The sequence below is a fragment of the Petromyzon marinus genome, chromosome 17, assembly GCF_048934315.1.
Source record: "Petromyzon marinus isolate PM22_M1 ecotype Great Lakes invasive population chromosome 17, UKy_Petmar_22M1.pri1.0, whole genome shotgun sequence".
In the NCBI taxonomy this organism is placed as follows: Eukaryota; Metazoa; Chordata; class Hyperoartia; order Petromyzontiformes; family Petromyzontidae; genus Petromyzon; species Petromyzon marinus.
This window is the reverse complement of record NC_133683.1, coordinates 13,258,535-13,281,418: the sequence shown is the minus strand read 5'-3', so window position 1 is coordinate 13,281,418 and position 22,884 is coordinate 13,258,535. Positions and strand designations below refer to the sequence as shown.

General features: G+C 48.8%; 1 protein-coding gene across 2 annotated transcripts in view; it reads right to left on the bottom strand.

Annotated features, from left to right (window-relative positions):
• Positions 1–937: 937 nt before the first annotated feature.
• Positions 938–22,884, bottom strand: part of LOC116943320 (uncharacterized) — a 125,480-nt gene continuing 103,533 nt past the window's right edge. For both annotated transcript variants that reach the window (XM_032956094.2, XM_076067635.1), the window contains exon 5: positions 938–8,295. In XM_032956094.2, the coding sequence (XP_032811985.2) occupies positions 8,110–8,295 (186 nt within the window). In that variant the 3' untranslated portion in view covers positions 938–8,109. The remainder of the gene's footprint in view (positions 8,296–22,884) is intronic.

Here is a 22,884-nt window from a genome sequence, read left to right as displayed (position 1 = left end):
TAAGAACCAGGCTAGACTGTACATTAATGTTAATCCGATTAACAATCAGGCTACAGTCTACATTAGTGTTTTTATTATTATTATATTTGTATTAACTTTTTAAAATTATTTTTCTTATATCTACGTGACTTTACCGAAAGAACCAAAATAACATGTGAAGTCTGTGTTTGATCTGCTGAAACCCGCATGGCTTAGATTCACACCAATATCTTTCCGTCTTGAAAGAGGTGATCCGTCTCGATGGCTTTCACGTGGACATAAAGGACGTGGACATAGGCTTTCGCGACCAATATTATCCATAATATAGGGTGTTTTTTGGGTTAGATCGAATAAATGTGTCGTTAAACCCGCCACCACCCGACACAACTTATTAGTAAGGTTTGTCACGTAAACAAAACACGTCACAGAGTTACTCGTTCGGCACACCGGTGCGTTGGAGAGTACACCCACAACATTTACCATTCGTTTCGCTGGCAATTACCAGCCGCTTCATCAGGCGACAGCCAGAAAGGATGCCTTGGTTTATTTTGTTCTCACGAATTGTAAATCTACCCACCACCCCCTCCCCTACGATGGGAAAAAAATTGGTTGAATTGTGGTGCAGTGGTTAGCTAACTGCCCTGTGAAATTGGCCATCTCAGTTCGATTCATAGCCACGGCTAACAATAGTGGTGGGTGGTAACTGAACTGGTCTAGAGCCTGCCCCCCCACCCCACCACCTTCCTGTCTTCTCTTACCTGTGAAGTATGGTCAAAGCCCCCCTTGACCAACACGGCATGGACTGGAGACCATCAACCAATGAGTTGGTAAAGGGTGGCAAATGACATATTGTTATAATTGGGAGGGCGGAAGCGGTAAAACACTTTAATGTCCGCGCGCTTCAATGTTGATTCTGGCGCGCGCAAAATAAAAGGGTCCGAAAAAAAGACGCGTGTCATTGTGTTAAATGCAATTTATTGTACCCAAGGTTTGCATACAAACAAAGCCGGTACATTCAGGTTGTTCCAGAGGGTTGGAAGGCACACAAGCCAGAGAGAAGTGGTGAACACAATGCCGTCTGTACAAGGCAAGGCGAGAATACATCGGAGTCCCCTACCGCAAAACGCAATACCAGAAAGAAAAAAAATCACACGCAACGCGCAACTTGTACGAAGTATCGCTAAAACGAGCAAATTGACAAACAGGTTACCAACAATAATCACATCAGCAGTCATCCTCCCACTTCTGCAAAACACTTTTACTCTAAAAAATAATGTCATTTTCGGACCAAATTTGAAACTCTTTTTTTAAAATCAATTAGTTGACCAATAAATTACAAAATAAATTAAGTATAATAAATTAAAAAAAACCCTCCTCATCCAGAAACGGTGGTACCATACAGTATGCACGTTCACAGTTGCCGCGAACAGAAGGGAAAAGGCGGCTGACCTCTTAATTGAACTCTCTGTTCTCGAGCGCGATCGTCCGAAACGCACAACTCAGTAGAATGCTTATCAAATACTCAACACGGACACACAGTCGTGACACACACAGTGACTTTAGACACACAGTGAAGTTAAGAATTTAAGATGTAAAAAAAAAAGCACGAGTTTTTTTCTCTCTCTCTCTGCGCACGCTTTCATCGAATGAATTTAGACCGAGGCAGTATTTTTTTTATTTTGTAATATATAATAATTGTTTATTCTTCCTGCGGTTATTTTCCTCTCTCGAAATATTTGTTTTTTTTTTTCTTCAACGATCAGTCACGAGGCAAGCTTTGTAAATACTGTAGGTTAGTTTATTAGATACCCGGCGGGCGTAAAAATGCCGCTAGTTTTCAAAACGACGCAAAATAAAAAAAAAAGTCGCTAATCCGTGTCTACGTTTGCTTGAACACGCTTGGCTCGAATCACCGCGCTTAGTGAAAGGAGAGAGGGACATTGTGTCTGGAATCTTGAGTTCAAAGTCATTTCAAGGTTTAATTGTTCGTATCGCAAGCAAGGGCCTCCACGGGAGAGACAAAGCTGACATTGGAAAACCGAATTAGGATTCAAACTGTCGGCGTGATAGATTTCTGAAACGCGTCTAATTCTGTTTGAGATGCATATATATATATACGTGTGTAGTAAACATTGTGGGCAGAAGTTGTTGGGCAACAGAAGGCAGTGCAGCAAAAGTCCATTGTTGTCCTCTACAATGGACATGCCGGTGCTCTCTCTGCAACCCGTGCTACCGACGTGGGTGAAACGTGGGTCAAATGACCCCGCCATGACCTTACGCGGCATGGGGATGCCCTTAGACAGCAGTGGATTGACTCAAGGGGCTGGCTGTATAATTACAACATCAGAGCAAGCACAACAGCTGCATCGTCTCTCTTGGAGGTTATTTTACTTATATATATATATTTTAGGAGAGAGAGAAGTTCAATCGGGCAATCAATCCTTGATTATATATATTTTTTAAAAAAAATTCCCACTGGGCGATTTGCTAATTCACACGACGCATCTCTTATTGGCGACTGAGACCTGGAAACGCCGAAAGAAAACTCAACCCCCACGAAGTCACGCTGAATTTGTCTACATATCCATTCGCTCATTAGGGCCGGTACTCGGGGTTGGGGGGGGGGGGCACCTCAGTGGATTTTTCCTCTTTACCAAACTCTCGTAAACACGTGCGGGCTTCCATCGCGAAGTCTAACCCCGACAACACCGGGCGTGGGGGGGGGGGCGGGGCTCGGTCACACAATGCCCTCGTGTAAACCCCCACTCCAAACGCCACACCGGCACCGGTGACCACCGGCTGCTTGGAATCCCTCGCAATACCTCGTCTCGACATCGGACTCGGCAAAGAAACCACGCGCACGAATGAAAGTCGGCGGATTAAAAGCCCGAGTCGTCTCGTGACCGAATCTCCCAGCATGCACCTGATGCGTTGTCGGATCTCGGGCGCTTAGAAGCAGGGATGGGTCACCGCCTCCCCCCGCGCAAAATACAGGTGTGGTAAACATTGTGGTCTTTCGGCAATGGGAAGGCAGAGCAGCAAAATCCATTGTTGTTCCGAGTACACACCCGCCGACGCTAGCCCGCACCGACCACCATGGTGAAGTATGGTCAAAATAATTGTGAGTCGGCAAGAAACGCGCTGTACATGTACACAGTAGCCAAAGACCATCGCTCTTCCGCAACATAATCTTGGCGCTCCGTGCGAATTGGCCGCACCGCGTGTTTTGCGTTGGCTTTGTGGTGGACAGGCGTTGTGGGCATCTTCCCTTACATTCGTGCCGGGGTCGACGTTACGGATCAGCTGGGCAAAGGGGCAGAAGCGGCGGCGGCGGCGGCAGATTTTTCACAATGCGAGCGGTTTAGAAGTGACGCTAATCGTGGAGAAAAGGGATCTGTGAAGTGTTCCTTGAAAATGAATTATTATTATTATTATTATATAGCTCAATGGGCTTGGGGGGGAGGAGAAATTAAAGTTGTGATTCTGACCCGGCCAGGAAAACCAAGCGTAATAAAAATACGTAAAAAAAAAGTGTTTGTAAGGCCAAAAATCTTCTCAATAAAGAAGCTCTCTGGAGCTCCCTCTGGTGCAGATCCTTCTACCAGCAGTGGCATTGAGCAAATAATTGCAGGGCTGCATCGTTAGCTTTTTTTAATTTGTACGTCCACACGTACGTTCGATCACAATTTGGACGAAGTCAATTATGGACCTTATATGGGCAGACCTGCCATAGGAATGTGGAATTTCCAGCACTGGGCTGCATGCAACCAACAAAGATTAGCGCCACAAAAGGTTAATTCAATGAGTAGTTTAAACCATAGATGGAGGCCAACTAGTGTTGTTTATTCTTGATGGAGCAGGATTTTTGTCATACGGTATTCCATTACATTGTATGCATGCCTCCTCCATTGCCCAAGTATGATACGGTCATTGATAAGGTGATGAGAGAAATCCTGCCCCTTAATTCTTAGAATGCCTCCTGTGGCGATGTTTCACACTGACATCAGTAAGTAGGCGGTTTATGCTCATCAAATGTATCATCATAATTTTGCAATGGTTAATCCACTGCTGGATGAATTCCTCTCCATGCCGCTGCCACCCTCTGACGATCCTGCGATGTAACAATCTGCCCAGCACTTGCGCGTGAACCTATTTCTCTTCTTCATACGCACGCACGCATGCATTATGAACTTATTTTGCACCGTACGTAGCCAATCGGAGGTGCGGGGGAAGGACAACAACCTAAACACAACAACAAGCAGTTCTAACGTGGACGTTCACTTGGACGCCTTCCACTCGTTGGGAAATTAATGTTTGGATAGCTGTAGCGGGAGTGGTGGCGCAGTGGTTAGCTCACCGCAGGATTGAACTCGAGGTCTTGGCTCGCTGTGCTCCGCGAGTAAAAATCTGAATCGGCCCTGGGCCTCTCCTCTTCGCCAGCGTGCACTTGACCAACATGGTGAAGTATGGTCGCGCAAGCTGATTGGTTGGTCACGTGTGGAGACGGCCTTCATCTAGCAGTGGACTGTGATAAAGGGCTGTAAATTGTTATCATCATTATCACCATCATCATCATCATCATATTACTGAATGACATTAAACTGACGCACGCAAATATATTTATGTATTTGGAAAAAAAAACAGTGTGTAAACATAGGCCACTAATCTTACTAATGCTGTTAGTTTTCCTGCTGGTTTATTATGCAGGGTTCCCCCCCCCACCCCAGCCTCTCCAAAATATTAACTTAGGTCACACCAATAATAATAATAATAACATCCGATAAGTCACAGCTGATGCTGCTGCAATTCGTAATAATAATAATCATAACAACAACAGCAAGAATGAAACTGGACTCGCAGGTGAACTTATTTGGGTAGCAGTGATTGTTGGCAGCCGCTGATTGCTGGTGCAGAAGTGAGAGGGGGGTGCGGGGGGATGTTTGTGTGACCTCTGTGACGTTTGACTGCACCACCCCCCCCCACCCCCAGTGCTGCACGGTCCGTTCCGTCGTTCCGTGCACTGAGAAATGTTGTCGCGCTCGAAAGGCAAGAATGGAGAAACGCTATTTACGAACTCCATTGGCTGCGTTAATTTTTTTTTGCTTTACAAAAAAAAATGTGTTGTCGGCCCGATAACCCATCGCGCAAGCGCATCGTGCACCCTCCGCCACCCGACACAGCCAATAAATAGTGATTTTAAATGTAATTCTTTTTTTATGATTACGACATTATAAAGATACGTTGCTGTGCCGGGTGGAGGAGGGTGTACGACACGTTTTAATTGCGCGATCAGATCCAATGAAGCCAATTGTTAACCATGGCATCGGTCGCGAAAGCCTACCACGTGGTTACCTGTAAGCGGCACTTGCCATTTCCACACTTTAGCACTCTTGTCTCATTGTGACAAATTGCAGTTCGTCTTTCTATTCTCCTTTAAATATTGTCAAATGTACAATCTATCGAACCTCAAATGCACACTACCAATGTACTTCCAGTCTTTGTCTTCCTCTCCCGTTCTAAGCAACTACATTTTCATTTATTAAAGCCATCCCAAAACATTTTATATATATTGATATTTCAAAAGTTAATTTTAATATACTTGAAAAGAAAATGTTTACCGAGATTTTTTTTTTAAATCGTACAATGAAGTACAATACAACACAATAAATGCAAATATATACAACTATCTTATTATAACACAGAATACATAAAACTCTTAAAATACCTAATACTCCTAATTCAAACAAATCAATTATGTCTTAAATATAATACAGATAACGCTATGCTTAATGAAACTGTGAAGGGATGGAAATCCAGTGATCAAAAACGGGTAATAACCATAAACTTTTTTTTAATATCAAACAAATCCAAGTCTCTCTAACATTTTAAATCAGTTAAGGAATGCATTGCTATAGTAATGGTTCATTTATCTATTTTCTTTGCCCACCGATTTCACCTTTTCACCTTAACCTTCGGGAAAGGGTGGCGGGCGGGGGGGGGGTTATACCGCTCTGTCTTCTTGTAAAGTGGGGGAAAATTTTAAGGAAATGGGACTTCAAAGCACCGACAGAATGAGGGGTTCACGGTGGGGGTGGCCGGGGGAGGATCCGGAGTGCCCTGGCGTTCTCCACGACCAAAAACCGATGCTTCGGCACCAAATCCACCGTCGAGCCACCGATACTACCGCCCCCCGGTGTACCGGACTGTGCAAGCTGTTACCGGATGCGGACGCCCGCGTAGCGCCCTCTTTACCCCCCCCCACTTCCCCATCGCTTGGCCTCGCACGATCGTCGTCATTGCTCGTCGAGCGGGCGAAGCGATGGGGGGGGGGGGGGGGGGAGGTGCGCGAACGGTCGAGCGCATTTTTCACCCCGACAACGATTCCAAACTTTAGCAGCGATTTCGGAATGAGGATTTTCACGAGATGGATCGCGCAAGGGCGCTCGCGTAGCTCGGCGAATTTACGACGCTATGAACCCGACAACCCGAGTTGGATTCCTGGCCGCTGCTCACCATCGGTGGTGAATTATATCTGAAACTGGTGCTGGGCCCCACCATTTACCAACCCGCACTGGCCGCTGTGGTGAAACACGGTCAAACAACCCCCCACGACTGACATGGTATACAAGCAGTGGAACAAATCGTAGGACTCCACAAAGTTCCGGGCAACTCTTCCTGCACGCCGCCTGGGATAAAGCACCATTTTTTGTAATGCAGTCAAAACCTTGGCTTCATTTGTACCTTCGCTTCGCGAACGCCAATTGACATGGACGTGGCTAACGGGCTTAGCGCGTCGTAGATTAGCGGTGGTTGTGTGGGGGTCAGGGGCCGTCGATGAGAAGGATAAAATTCCTTGTCGGACGCCAGTTTCTAAGTCCCCACCGACTCTGCGCCGTACGGACGGCTTCGGCGAGCGCCTGCGTCGTGGGCTTGACCCGGGACTCAACAAAAATCGGGAGGCGAACGCAAAGAGCACGGCTGGTTTGATTCATGAATTGTCCCTCGGTCCGCCGGTTAGCAAAAGGAACGCGCAAAAAACGACCTCCGCCAAATCAACGGCTCTTCCCCTGTTGTGCGCACGACGGGCATAACTGATACGGTGAGAGCCTCTCTGAAGTGTAAAACCCGCGAATGTTGCACGCAGGCCTTGCCACGGCCTGAGTGTACTCGCACGGCCCATTCGCAACGACCGTAGGAATATATTTGTTTTCTTATCATCCGTTTTTGTTTTGCGTTTTTTTTGTTTTTCATAATTGAGTACCAAATGTGTTAAAAAAAAAACAACCCCCGCTGCTTTATGTATATAGAGAGATATAAACTGCCTGTGGACAGACGTCAAGCGTAGTTTGAAACGTCGACTTTTTTTGTTTGTCGATGCGGAAATTGACACCGCGAGAGCGTAGGAATGAACGACAATGGGGTGGCCTGGGTGGGAGGGGTGGGGGGAATGGGAAGAATCAAAGGGAAATTCGCATGGTTCAAAACTGGCCCGTGATGCAATGCGTGACTGCAGGATTAATGATGCTTGAGCAGTTGGATTAAGATGCGGAGTTTGGACATTTTATTTAATCCACGCGATGACGGCTAGCTCATCATTATCACTATAATTCCCACTCTTTCTCTCTCCGATTTAAGTACTCGCAATCAGGGAAAATATGGTTCAGTCGCACCCAGCAAGAGAAAGGTGGGGGGGGGGGGGGGTGGGGGGGGTGGCAGGGGTGGCGGGGGCATGGGGGAGAAACACAAAACCCGAAGAAATTATTAATTTATATTTATTCTCATCAAGAACCCCCGCAAACGTGAGTCAAGTCCATCGGTAGTGCTGGAACCGCCTCGCAGTGGGGGCCAGAGTCTCCCCCACCCTCGAAGCCCCCCCCCCCCCCCCGCTGGGGCACGAGGTGCCCCGACCTTGCAGAGGCCTTCACAAACGTCTTCCGATCTTCCATCGGCTTCGACGACCAGTTTCCCCCTCCGTGTCATCAAAAAGAGGCTCCGCTTGCCGGGCTGTTGGTGGTCGCGTCGGGAGATAATACGAGGCGGCTGTGGTGGCAGCGGTAGCGGTGGCGGTGGTGGCGACGGCGGCGGCGGTGGTGGAGTCGTTTTCCGCGGATGGAAAAAGCTCATTTTGTCTCAGTCGCCCAGAAGCTCGTGAAGGCAGCTCGGGGAACGGAAAGCCTCGGGCACCTCGGCGTCCAGCTTGCAGATGACCTTGTAGATGGCCTTCTTCCACGATGGGTCGACGTCCTTACCTGCCTGGATCGCGGAGAAAAACTCGCGTAGGGTGATCTCCGCCACCTCCAGGAAACGCTCAGGGACCTGGCGAGACAGGGAGAGACAGAGAGACGGCGACGAGGGGTGTCAGGATCGAAACGCAAGGATCGGCAGGGGTGTGTGCCCCCGGCTGGCTCTGTGAGCCTTGCGGCGTCGTCACAGAACCATGCCACTTATTCTGACAATGCGATCGAGTCTCACTCGGTTGCACCTCCGTTTTGCACGGTTGGCCACGTACGGTGTGACAGAAGTTCCGCATACGTACATGCTGAAGAAACGTTATCACTCCCGGAGTATTGATTTCGGTGCGTGGATCAGTCACGTGGACAATGACAAATAGAAAATGGATCAAATTCGGAACTTCGCAAAGAAACGTTGGGAGGGGTGCACGTTCGGAATTACACCGAGAGACCGGAGGAGGAGGAAACAATGTGGACGGGACAGAAAACAGCGTTGAGTGTAAATGAAATGTAAGCGTGCATGGGCTGGACATCCAATAGCAGCCAAAAATAAAGGGAAAATGTCCCAGATGACACGTGGATTGTTGCATCACGTGAGCCGTGAGGGAGGTCTTCATCCAGCAGTGGAGAGGTCATGGCTGGCGATGATGACGATAGGCTGTATGTGCAATTAGTTGCTATAAAACTTTCCGCCACTGGAGATTTCCATATTCACCACAACGGCAAAAACGAGGTAGATTTTTGGATCAAATGACTACCCTGAATCGGAACCATTGTATACCCAATAACATCTCATATATATAATGTACACAGGTGTATGTACCGAGTGCTGTGTACAGACTTGCATAGAGACCCATAGACTCACGAATAAAATCATAGACTTGCAAAGAAACCCAGAGTCCAACGTAGATATGCATAAACATACATAGAGACCCATAGGCTAACATATAGAATCATAGACAAACATGCTGGTTGCATGTGAAGATTTGTATTAGACATGTAAACATATAAAGATCGCAGTTGCCAAGCTGAGCTCAGGCCCAAAGGCCGAACATTGCCAAGCTGCCAGCAACAAGCAGCACTTTCGAAGTTGTAATTAAGAGAGAGTTAACGCTTTTCTTGCAAGGTTTTTATGTATGGTATGTTGAACTTTTTTTTGCACCGTACATAGCCAACCGTGCTCATCGGAAGTGCAAGCTACAGAGGTAAAGACCTCACCCAGGGGAGCGTCCCCCTTACCCCCAAAGACAAATATCCCCCATACAGCCTTAACAAACTGTTGGCGCAAGTGCTGTCAGCGAGCACCTAATGAAGGCCACACGTCACACGAGTGTGCAAGTGACCATCACCACGCCTGGCCACCTTTGTCTCTCCAGTGCTGACATGAACACACTGCACAAGGTACTCATCTGTGGCCGAGCATACCTAGGAGAGCCTCAGAAACGGTTCAGATATTCGTCACCGACGTTGGCCATGAGTTGGAATCGAGCTCGACATCTCCGGGGTCTGTAGCGCAGCGCGCGATCCACTACGCTACCGCTCCCCCCACCCACCAACCACGCGCACTTTTTGCTTTGAGTGCCGTCTCCTGCCGTGAGAAGCGTTGCGCGCGGTCGGCAACTCTGTGCGGCTCTGCCTTGCTCGCCGCGTCCTGAGCGGCTCCCGAAGCCGACGCGTGGATGTCTTGTATCACCGCCGCCGTGGCCGCTACCACGGCCGGCGTTATTCGCGGCGTTTCACACACTCGGGTTTTTTTTTTTGCGCAGCGGCGACGGGGGGCGATCAATAACGAGCTTAATCTTCACCATTAGCAGATTTGGTCAAAAGTGCCTGGGGTCATGTGTGGCCACACCTTCATTCGAAATCCCCCGACTAGTTACTGGAAACGCAAAAAGCCTTTTCCACTGAACTGAATAAATCAATCAATCGCCCCCGAACCTGAGATGATAATCGCCCAAAATCTCTAAACACAAACATGCACGAGGCACCAAAGCTTCCTGTAAATGGAATAAAGCTCGGGCGAGAAGACTGGGGCGCTGTGTGGTTAAGCACATGTGGTGTTAAACGATACAAACTTCCTGCTACGTAAAAAAAAAAACACCCAAGCGGGGTTCCATCCTGCCAGCCACGAATGAAAGTTGCAATGAAGAGAGGCGGGGGGAATGAAACGAAAAAAGAAAACCTCACGGCAAACGAAAGCTGTGCCGAAGCTGCATTTCACCCTGTGATCTCGCTACCTGGAGGTAGTAGCTCTGTGAGCTTTGTGGACTCGCTCGCGGCAAAGTTAGGGGCGTCCGCGGTTCAGTGTTCGGCGCTCACAGTCTTGGAGTCTGCGCCGTCACGCTCGATGCAATTTTTTTTTACAAAATCAAGCAACTCTGTCATTTGCCGGTCCTTTTTGTTTTGTCATTCCAGATCAGTGTTCTTCATTGCAAGACCCGCGGGGACACCAGCGCCCCCCACCCCTGACATTCAGGCCCCGACAATAACACAAATTGTGAAAACACCCCACATGGTGCTGCTGTCAAACCTCCAATGGCTTCAAATGTGTGGCGGCCCTCACTGATGATGTCTCTTCGGCCAGAGTGCCCCCTCCGCCCCCCCCCCCTCCTCTGAAAATTCGTGAAGAACATTGCTCTGGAGATTCGTGCGAGGTGGCCAGGAGATGGCGGTGCCGAGTCCTGTTTCCTTGTACGCGCGGTGGCGGGTTTTCTCCGTGTTTTCTCCGGGTTTTCTCCGGGTTTTCTCCGTGTTTTCTCCGGGTTTTCTCCGGGTTGTATCTATGCATGCATATTGCACTTCTTTCGAACCGCCGCCGTGCTTAGCCAACCGTGCTAATCGGAGGTGCCATGGAAGGACAACAAACTAAACGCCGCAAAAAGCACTTCTGAAAGAAATTTGTTTTCAATCTCGATTTAAAAGTGCATAGCTCCAGTGGGTTTATCTAATACTAAACGATTTATTTTATTTTACCAGATAAGGCGCACTGAGCTATACAGCTCTTTTTCAGAAGTGGCCTGGCCACAAATGAAATCTCAACGAAGTGGCTTATCACGTGGACATTTATCACGGCCGAATACTCTAAACGCATGTTTCTTAATGCGGAGGGATAAACCGGAGGACCCGGAGAAAAAATACACTTGACCACAGCGAGAACATGCGAACTCGAAATATACAGGCGTAGGGGATGGGATCAATCTCACGACCTCTTGTACACCAGGCGAGGTAGTTAACATTTCGCCACCGTTTATGGAAATTTCCAAGCACTAATTGCAACAAAAAAAAAACCTCTTGAAACTCAGCGTGGCTTTCCTGGGCAACTGAAGAAAAACATTAGTTATTATTATAATGACGCATACGACAAAATGTCTTTCTGTGAACCACTAAAATATAAGAAAACAAATCCCCAATTCTTCCCGAAATGAGATAAGACAAGAAAAGAAACAGATAAACCGGGGACGAGGAAATATTTTGAAAGTTTCGACGGCAGCGTACACAAGCCGAGGGCAGCTGAAAAAAAAAATGTTCACTTTAAAAAGTCGAAGGCAAGGCGCCAACCGCCGCGCCTCTCACCTGAGCATTAATTTGAACCCGATGCGCGCGGTGGACTTTAATTTAACGGTGCGAGAATCAGCCTGGCGAGCCAGGCAGCCAAGCCCGCCCGCCCGCCCGCCGGCTTTGTTATCCAGGTGCAAGTGTCGAAATGTTAACGTTTTTAAACATCGGCGTGCGCGCGTGTGAAAAAAAATTGTGGGAGAGTGCCGAGCGATTGTGCACTCCCCGCAGTGACTCACTCTGGAAACCAAAGTCTCGGAAAAAGCCAAGAACCCTTCTTTTCACCCTTGACCAAGCCGAGATATTGATATAGTGTTTTGTTTTCGTGCTTCGGGGTGGGAGTGATTCCCCCCCCCACACACCGACCACCCCCCACTCCGCTTAAAATGTTCCGGACACGCCGTGACCCCCCCCCCCCATTCTCTCTAAGTTACAACCTCAGAAATTAGCCAGCCAATAAATTGCAAACGGTTGGATCAAAAGGCAGAGTGGATTAAATGTTCCGTCCGTGTTGTGGGAGTGATGCTCCAATCAGTGAGTTACTTCATTTTTTTGTACCCCCCCCCCCCCCCCACACACACCCCACACGCCGGCCTTATATATTTAATGCTTCCCCCCGCAGACCCATGAAATGAGTTTGCAGGAATACCAGAGACTCCTTGATTAAGTCGAGAAGTCTTAAGTTCAAATTCCTTCTGCTTCTTTCCACCACCACCACCTCCTCCTCCTCCCCTGTAATAAAATCCCCGCGCCTAACTAACTCCCACGCGGAACCCTCGCAGGGCATCCCGGTCCCACCCACGCCACCGGCAGGCAAGGGGGACGAGGCCATAGAGGAGTCCTCTCTCCCTCCCTCTCTCTCTCTCCCCCTCTTCCTCGCCACCTTCAAGGGGATAGCGAGGGAACGGCGTTTGAGGAGCGCGAGAGAGGCCCGTGAGGCCTCCGCTGGCCTGTGAGGGCACTGCTCCGTGGTTTGACATTGTAAGTGTTGGGATCCCCCGCGGTTGATTGCGGCAAAGGCGCCGCCCGCTCTTGCCCCCGGGGCCCTTTGATCACTCGTGGCCACGGTGTGCCCCTGCTACGAGTGAACTGGCCGCCCTTCGTGGCGAACGCCTCTTCAAATGCTGCCCTACACCAAGGGCGATGCCTTCATAATTCATATCAACTATTAGCTATTCAAATCAATCGTTATTAGTAGTGGCGGTACATTATTCGTTATTTGTTGTTATTAGTCTTATCGTTACGTGTCAAAGGAGAATTCTAAATGTCTCTCAGTGGTAATGCGCGACGTTAACTACCTCCGTGATATCCGTGTTCTGAGTTCTTGAATTAACAAACAAAAATATCAAAACATTCTGGAACCTTCTGATTATGAGCAGCGTGCTGGAATCACAGCGCACCTCTGCCATTTCACCCGCTTTTAATATTGGCCTCTACTGGCCGTTACGTCGGCCATTGTATCTGTTACCGTGTCATTAAATCTGTTACCGTGTCCTTATCATTTGGGGTGGAGCGGTGCCGCATTGGTGGTCCGTGCTCTTGTTGGCGAAATATCTGACATGGGCGAGGGCGCCACCTCTTCACCCACCCACAATGACCAGGATGGCGAAGTTATGGTCTTACAGACCCTCCTTGACGACCGACACAACAACAACGGCGTGGTGGAGATGCGGGAGATTAACAATGGGCTAAACATTATTATTATTAATGAATGACTCTTCATGGTCATCCTGGCTGCTATGCTTATGCAATATAGATCCACATTTGTATTGCAAAAACGTGGCGCGTGAAAGCTATCGCATAAAGTGTCTCGACCGTTTTGAAGGTGTAACACGCGCGATGCGTTGATCTCAGACTTTAAAAGTGTCGGAGTGTAAATCCCATCTTTGCGAAGCTCCAAGTGGCCTAATACAATGCACTCAATTATTGATTTATTTATAAAACATGAATCCTTACTTATGTTGTCCCAATGTGAATGCATTCGGCTAATGTACATATATAAAGCAGCGGGTTTCTTAATGTACGTGGAGGTGGGGGGGGGGGGGGGGGAGAGCGCAACATGGTAGGCAGTTGCATTCACTCGAAAAACACGTTGCTTACACCTGGACATTATTATAATCGTCATCATCCATTCCTCAATCATCATCATCATCATCACGTGTGTGCATTTTAGCTCTGTTTACACAAAGGCCACTGTCAAATGTAAAAACCTTGGAACGAGCAAATTTTGGTAACAAACAAGGCAAAAGTGATGTCCTGCTCACATGAGTACTGATGCTGTGTGCTCATCTCCTATTTACAGCCATTGAGCCAGTGGTGTAAATTCCACATTCCTATGACGGGGGGGGGGGGGAGTCTACCCGATAGGACAACCACTATTGACTTCGTTTATTGACCCCGGAGGGGATGATGGGGCTGGGTCAACCCCCAGTCTACCGGACATGTGTGAGAAAAACGAGCTTCACAGCTCATCGGATTTCTCCAGGATAAATAAAGATCAAAGATTGTAAACTTCCAACCTTCAACTGGCGACCTACCGATTCTGAGCCTGCTTGCTCTGCCACCTTGGCTGGCTCTGTATCTTTAGGCGATTGTGCATAGTGCAATGCGTGCGTGCGGGCGGGCGCGCGCGCGTGTGTGTACATGTGTGTTTGTTCGTCGGGAACATTGAGCTCATTTATAAAGTGTTCCACGTGGTGAGCTCATGGATCCACCTGCCTCTGTGCACACCTGTGTGCTTGCGAGCGCCTGGCCTAATTGTGCAGCTGACTGTTGGTTTAATTACAGCTGCCCCCCCCCACAACTCCAAATAGCGCGACACTGATTTCCTCACCGAGTCCCTCAAGACTGTTTACCAGGAGTGGCTCTTTGGCCAATTTCTATTTTAATTAGTTTTTTTTTTCCGCACGCATGTATGTTGAACTTCTAGCTAAGCGTGCTCATCGGAGGTGTGAGACAAAGAGGGGTTGACACGGAGTTGACGCGAGCTTTCAAGGAAGGAACGAAATAGAGAAAGGAATACACTTCAGAGCTGAAACAACTAAATAGACTTACATTTTCTTTGGGTAAAGTCACGTCGGCAACACGCGATTTTAACGCAAGAACCAAAGAGTATGGATTCCTGCAGTCACGAAAGCCTCAAATCAAGATCGACTTACATTTGTATCGGCTGCTCTTTTTGTGTGCCATTAGTCGGGCCCCTTTAAAAATAGCGGGCGCCCCCCCCCCCCCCCCACATTCTGGCTCGTGAAAGCAGGAAACCCCCCCTACAAGCCACGCCCACAGTATGACGCGGCCGACGATGCTAATGAAATCACCAAGTCCCACCCATCGCCACCCGTCCAGCGGCACACGTGCCAAACAGAAAGCGAGACTTGTTGCTTCCAACTATTTCAGTGTTATCCGATTTTAGCCGAGCGATCGAACCGACGATGGCACGAGTAATCAATTTACTGAAATATTTATCGGATATATCCCGGTTCGGGTAAACGTACGAGGAAGGAGCAACTGCACAGGGCAAAGTCGGCAAGCCTCCTTTTGCCGTGTGCCGCAAAACCGAGAGGCACTCACGCCGGTGTACACTTCATATTCTTTGTTCTTTCGGTAAAGTCACGTTGAAGGGATACAATAAAGTAATAAAATATATATAACAATAACATTCTCACGACGTTTCGACTGCAACACAAGCAGTCATCATCAGGTGTGAAAACCAACGGCAAGAAACATTTGAAAGAAGTGGCGGTTTGTATTTATTTCTTTATTTTTAAAACGTTAGCACCACGGATAGCGATTTGACAGTTTGTTTAGATGGACGAGTCCATCTATGTTCGAAGTGTACACTTCGATAACGCTCGACCAATCTTTTTTGCGACCTCGTAACCTTGGGAAATGCCAAATTCAGCGTAATTTTTCGTGTGTCGTGCGATCATCGGCCATCCTATTTTAAAGGTGTCGCCCATTAAAAAAAAAAACATCCCCGATTTGTTACATCTTTGCCTGTCCCTACACGTGGCGATGCTGCCGTCGTAACGCGAAAATGTTTTCGCGCTTGCACAATGCCTTTCGTCCCAGTGGGCGTTACTAAACTGTTACAACATTCTCATAACTCGCGTGTCTATCTCGCTCGCCGTCTCTCTCTCTCTCTCTCATCCTCGCCTGCGTCATTTGCTCCTCGCGCCAACATTTTAACCTTTTTTTGTTGTTTTGGGATACGACTTCGAGTGTGTTGTCTTATCGTATCGGTATTGGCATGTGACCCCACCTCCCCCTCCCGCTGGAGGGATTTGACCTCGTGCCAACCGTCGAAAGCCCCACGCTCGAAAATAAGATTCGTTTGGTTCGGAGCTGCGTGCCATCAAAGCGATTTTTGTTCGAGTAAATGATCGACACGTAGCACACACATCACGGCCATGTTGCCGGTCATCCTGTGCGTCTAGGACACACGCGGATCAGAGAGCACGGACACTGACGAGAGAGCGCATGGGACAAAAGCTGACCGGTGCGCGAAGAAGACTCAGTTTTTTTTTTTACAGAGAGCGCCATTCACACAAGGCCTCAAAGCACTTTGCAACACAATCCCAGTAAAAAAAAAAAACCTTAACATAAAAACGAAGAGTAAAAAAAAACCAGACAGATGGATATGCAAGAGAAAACAAATGAGTTTTCAGACGAGCTTTAAAAACCTCGACTGACGGAGTGTCCCTAACGGACATTCCACAAACGAGGCGCCTGACTACCGAAAGCTGTCACCCATTGAATGCAGATTTGTCCTTGGTACAATGGAGAGTTGCACGCTTGCAATTGCACTCGGAGGCAGGAAGGGAGCCACGCGTATCAGGGTTTCATAGACATCGTGTTGAGCGTTACGAAAACACACATGCATTTGGGTGGGACACGTCGCCATGACAGATAATGACCGGTGGGCAGGGCCGATTACGGAGTGGCAGCCGAAGGAGGGGAGACTGAGAGCACGTCCACTGTAGAGACGAAGCGATGAAATCGGCTTGGGTACGTGCGGGAGTTGGATGCACACTTGTATTGCGTGACTGCGAGGGATGGCGGCATCGTGGGGAGGCCTACATCCAGCAGCAGTGGATAGATCATAGCAGCTGCTCAAAATGATGGTGATCGATGAGTGAATTTTGTGCCTTTTGCCTTCGCTACAATAAATAATAGTTTTATAAGAGCCCATATATATATATAACTACATGTGTGTACAAAATATGTATGGAGGCACTGTGGTGGCTAGGCTCGCAAAGCAGAACTCCGTTTTTAAAGCTTAAACTCTGGACGAAAAATAAAACTAATTCTTGACCAAGTTTCTGTAACAGGCAACAACAACAACAACACGAGTATGCGTCGTAGTAATACAAAGCATTGTAAAAAAAAACGGAACATCGTCGGCAGATGCTTGTCCCCATGACTTAAGTTGGGATTTTTTTTTACGGCGAAAGGTCCACGCAGCCAAAAAAAAAATTCAGTTCAAACATAAGCAAGCGACAAGAGAGAAATAATGAAATTATAAGCAAATGCTCCGTTTGTTCGATAAGCAAAAACTGCAAGCCTAGGCAAAAGGTTCACGGCACACAAAAGGGGGCTGATAAAGCGAGCTGGGGCTTGAACGTTCAGTCCGAGGCCCTTGGCAGGCTGTCTGTCTGATGGCCCCCTTTTCATGTCCTTATCTGAGTGGGCAAACACTACGATCGAAACTTCGGGAACAAAAAAAGGACCTCCGCTTTTTTATCATTATTCATGCACTTATTTTTATATATATGTTTTTTCTTCTCTCTCTCTTTTTCCAGAAAAAAAAACCCCGTGCCATTTGTGAAGTGGGCTCGAAGGACAATTACAATAATCATGTTTCAGGCAGACGGATGGCAGAGCCGTTTGTCCCGTTGGCAAAAAATATATATATTGACCGTTTGTCTGAGACTCTTGCCAAGTGGCATCATTGAAATTCCCGACAGATTAAAAGTGACAACCCAATTAGGGCTTAATTAAAGGCCCTGTGATTCGGTAATTCAATGACGGGTGACGGGGGGGGGGCTATTAAAGTAGCGGGTGAAATTGTACCGGAGCAAGATATGATAAAGAACTCATTTAACTGCCCTTAACGATTTGTGCTTACCAGTGACAAAGCCGTGGGATGTCTATCCAAAGTGTACGCGGTTTATCATCGTAATTGCCCTGTGCGGTCAACTTCATATATATCGGACCATAGGCTGGACTGTTTTGTCAGTGAGTTGGGGTAGCGGGTTTTGGTGTCCTGTCCCCCCCCCCCCCCAACTCCATTGTCCATCCTCTTACACTCCCAAAACTTTACCCACACTGCCCGACGTTTAAAACTTCCGGCACAATTTCACGTTGCGATGTCTTCCAATTGTTTGTCGGAATTGAAATTAACAAGCTGAACTGCAGTTAAGGCAAAAAGTAGTGAATGTAGTTATTCTTCCAAAAACGTTTTTCTTGAAATGATAATAATAATAATAATAACATTACAGTTGAATTGTAATTCTGCTACTATTGTCTGAATGAGCTGTCACTTAAACACTGCCGGATGAAGCCCCCTCCACCTCCATGCGGGTTCGGTCTAGCAGGTTGTTTCATCATACTTCACTACGATGGTCAATATAGGTTATGAAAAGGAAAGGGGGGGGGGGGTAGCTCACGACCGGGTTCAGACATCGCTTAGCACTGATGTTGGCCAGAATCGGGAAACAAACCCAGGTTTCCGCGTTCATAGCACGGTGCGCTGACTGCTGTGCTACTCCTCCCCTGCCCCTCCAATATTAAATATAATATTATTATTACGACTACCATCACGGTGTTTACAACCAGTCTGCAGCCGTTGGGTTGTATCTTTCTCCAGTTAATATTAAGAGACGAAAAAAATCCCCCCCAGCAGAGCAAACCCGACATCGCAGACGCCAAGGAATGAGCCGCCGTTTTATCTCTCTCTGTCAACTTTGCCTGTTGTCGTGAATTTTCTAAAACGCTGCAGCAGCAGTGGAGGAGAGATTACGGGACGGCTCCCACTCGGTAATATTTATACAGAGCAGCCTCCTCCGGCACACACATGGCATGCGCGTGAAGGGGCGCTTGTCACGGCGGTGGCACGGCGGTGGTGGACGTGGGTGGAGGCGACGGTGGTGGTGTGGTGAGCGTGGTGCGTGAAGAAGAGATCGCGTTAGTGACGGTGAGTTGAGACGCCGGCAAATGACCAAGATCGCCGGAGAAATGTGCGCGCCTGAGCTCGTCAGACCTTGCAAGCCGCCCTCTCGTGAGCAGGGATGAGCCTGGATGGCGATTTGATGGGCGACTGACATGCATAATAGGTGCTATAGGCTGCGGGGGTTACATTGTGGGCAGTGGAGGGCAGGTCAGCAAGAAAGGTGTTGTACTGTATTTATGAATTCCCGTGGTCTACGCTCTCCCCATGTCAATGCTGCCAGCCTTCACCAACCGGCACCCATCATCGCGGTGAATGTTGGTCGAATAACCATCACAACCCACAAGCCGTCGCGAGGCCCTCACCCAGCAATGGATTGACAAAAGGCCTTTAAATTGTTATTTCTGTTATAATTTAACAAAGCAAGCAAACTCTAGTACACGAACGATAAGAATTATAATAAAATGTACAATCCAGGCACAGCATGGCCTGGGCAGCGTGGCAGGAACTGGGTACATCACACAAGACCGGCTTGGGAGCGCCTTCATCTAGTCGTGGATAGATAATGGCTGATGATGATTACGATGCTAAATTTCGACTCGTGGAGCAAACTGAACTGTCCAAAGGAGACCAAAAAACCCCAACAAACTGAGAAACAACGCGCACGAGAGACGATACAAATGATGAATGTGGTGGACGTGACGGCAGATGGAGAGGAACACGTTTTACTCCTGGAGGAAAAATCACTGCGTAGCTGCTGCCACCCAACCCCACCGCTTGGGGGATTTAAGACGGCATTGTCCATCTCAAAAAACACCCATTCGAAGTACGGGCGCTTCTTCTCGCGGGGGGGGGGAGGGGGGGTGGACGTTGCTATTTACATTCGGATGGAAATTCCATCGTGAGCAGTGGCCAAATCTCCCCCTCCCCCCCCCCCAATCCATCCCCCCACCTCCCCCGTAGGACGAACCTTATCGACTTCCCCCCTAACCCGACGAAAGCAGTGCCAACTTGCAGAGATGAGAAGTTGGTGCTGCTGCTGCACAACTAGGGTCCGGGTGCCAGAGAGGGCCCCAGGCACGGGTCCCACAAAAACGTGTGGGAAGGCAGAGGGTGCGGCACGATGTCACCAGTGCCGGATTATCCTCGTGGCAAAAGTAGCTACACATGTAGTAGCTACGGACCCCGCACTTTCAAGTGCCCTGCGCTCAATGCTTTCAAGCTATCAATTCCGGTTCAGTGATTCTGCACTTGCTCTATTACTATAGTACTATACCGCCTTCAACTTTTATGAACGACTGGGTGTTTAAGGTTAGCTATTTATCGTTTTATCTCTGGCTGTATAGCAAATGAAAAAAGACAATTATTTTACTGTGCAAGTAAAAAAATGTGTGTTTTAATATTCACGTGTTTTTTTTTGTTTAGGGCCACCTTCATAATATATACTACAGGCCCCGCACTAGCTTAATCCGGCCAAGGATGGCACGCCACGCACGAGGGGCCCCATGCCATCCACGCGTAGACGCCGCAGTTTGCAAGATGTCAACGACCTCGCCTGGTATGCAGGAGGTCGCGTTTAGAGTATTTGGCGGCTATACATTTCCACACGATAGCCACTTCGTTGAGCTATCATTTGTGGCCAAGGGGCTTCTGAAACAGAGCTATATAGCTCAGTGGGCCTTACCTGGTAAAATAAAAATAATTTAATTCATAGTTTAGCTTCTACTGCTCACTTGCACGCTCAACGGCACCCCAGAAAATATAATTCTCTGGGCACAAAACTTGGGTGGACCAACCGTCTGTCATAAGAACATTTATGACAGCAGGGGCGTCCCCTTGCATTTATGAATTGATTGATATCGGTTAATAAATGTGTGATACAGCGCATCAAGTCACTTGAAATAAGAATGAATGCTTTCCGATTAGTACACGTTGCGTGTAATGGGTCTACCTGGCCTGCATTACCCACGATTGAAAAAAAAAGACACGTCCATTTCGAATGGAACCATGACACCCGCTTCGTGACAATTCGTGGAATCCCTGGGGAGTGGCAGCAGGTGGGGGGGCAGGTGAAACATCGCACCTCCAACAGAAAGCTTCACAAAAGCAACTTGCGCGCGGCTCCGTTTCAACGGCGGCACTACGGCAGCACCTAAAACGGGTTTAATATCTGAAACGTCACGCCGATGCGCCGACGAAAACCGGGCCGGAGTTTGTTGAAAGAGTGGACGAGGCCTCCCCCGTCCTGTACCACGACTGCCTTGGCGAGTGTGGGCACTGCCTTGCCCCTACTGCCTTGCCACGACTAGCCCTGTACCGCTACTGCCTTGTCCTGTGCTGCTACTGCCTTGCCGCGCCTGCCCGGACGCGTCCGCGGCCGTCTGTTCCACCTACGCTCCCCGCGTGGCCCCCGTCTCGGGCGCACGAGCCACTCCAATCGTGCGTGCCGAGTCAAAGTACCGTGCCAGCTTGCTAATGTGCGGTGGGACGGAGCGAGCGGTGGTGGCAAGGTCATGCGAGACGCTTAGCCGAACCCAGCCCTCGCGTCGGCGACAGAACATCAAGTCGGCGCGTCTCTCTCTCTCTCTCCGCAGTTTGTTCTCATCCTCTGTTATTATCTTAATGATTATCGAAGTGCACGCCACGTCCATCGCCGCTGTGTCCTAATTCTCTAGTCACCAATGGAAGGAAGCCTCGCTACGTGGGCAGCCCCGCAACTGGTCGCTCACGCCACTGCTGGCCGAAAGGGGCTTCCACTGGAAGGCGCTCTGGACAGCCCCTCTCGAAGGCATTGGCCTACTCTTCCCGACATCTTGGCAGACGCAGGGATACCCACATTTGACTGAACGACATGCGACCTACCAAATTGACCTACTACTGTGGTGTATTCGCTTGTACTCAACAGAGACTGAAGGGATTTTAGAAACTTGCCCTGCATTGGGGGATGGCTCGACTCATTTCATGAGTGAAAGTTTGGCTTCGCGTGGGAGGAAACTCGAGTGCCTGGAGAAAGCCCGCCATGTGAAAGGGGCGTTAGCACTCAAAGCGCCACACAAATGGAGGTCGGCAATGCATCGCTGTGCTGCCATCTCCTGGCCACCACGCAGCCCAAGCCTACAACACCTTGGTAATCCGGGCAGTCACTCATCCAATCGCTCACCAGCCCCAACCGTTCATAGCCTCCGAGATCCGTCTTAGATCGCGTGCATTCGAGGTTATTTTGTCATAGGTGCTGTTGGCTACCAGTAACGGGTTTTGCTAAGATACTAAGTGTAAAGATACGCAAATGCCGTCGGAAAACGAATCGCAACAAACGTGCAATCTGACGTCCTGTTTTTTTAGCCTTTTGCAAGGGCCTCCTAGGCAGGGCAAGGGGCGCGTAAGACTCCTGCCATCGTCAACCCCGGCGATCGAATGATCAACGTCTTCCCGGTCTCCAAAGCGACGACCCAAGGCAAGATCGTAGCCTACAAGCTCCAGTCCTCACATCCCCACTACATCATTGCGCCTTTCCACATTTACCAACCTGCTCCATTTCAAACACAATTCGGAGCTACGCGCAGCGCACGCCTGATGATTGGTGAACACGGAGTGGACGATGGCAGCCTTCACGTGGCCCTACTCTGTTGAGTGCAAAATCACGACGAATGCCATCAACGCGGCGACCGAACATCGATCATCGATCTGCCCGCCTCCAGAGCAACAACACACAAGCCTCGCCAACGGCCCCATTCAGGGCCAAACAACAACAACAACGCGCTCCATAGTCCCTGGGACAAGGATCCTTCAACTGAACATTGAGGGACTCTCCCGGGCAAAGTGCGAGCATCTCGTGAACACAATGGACACGGATGAGACATCACAGCTGACGGCGCTCCGCTACTCCTGACGCGGTTATCTGGCTTGACCACCTGACCGTGAAATTGTAGTTGTCGCTCTACGTCTACACCA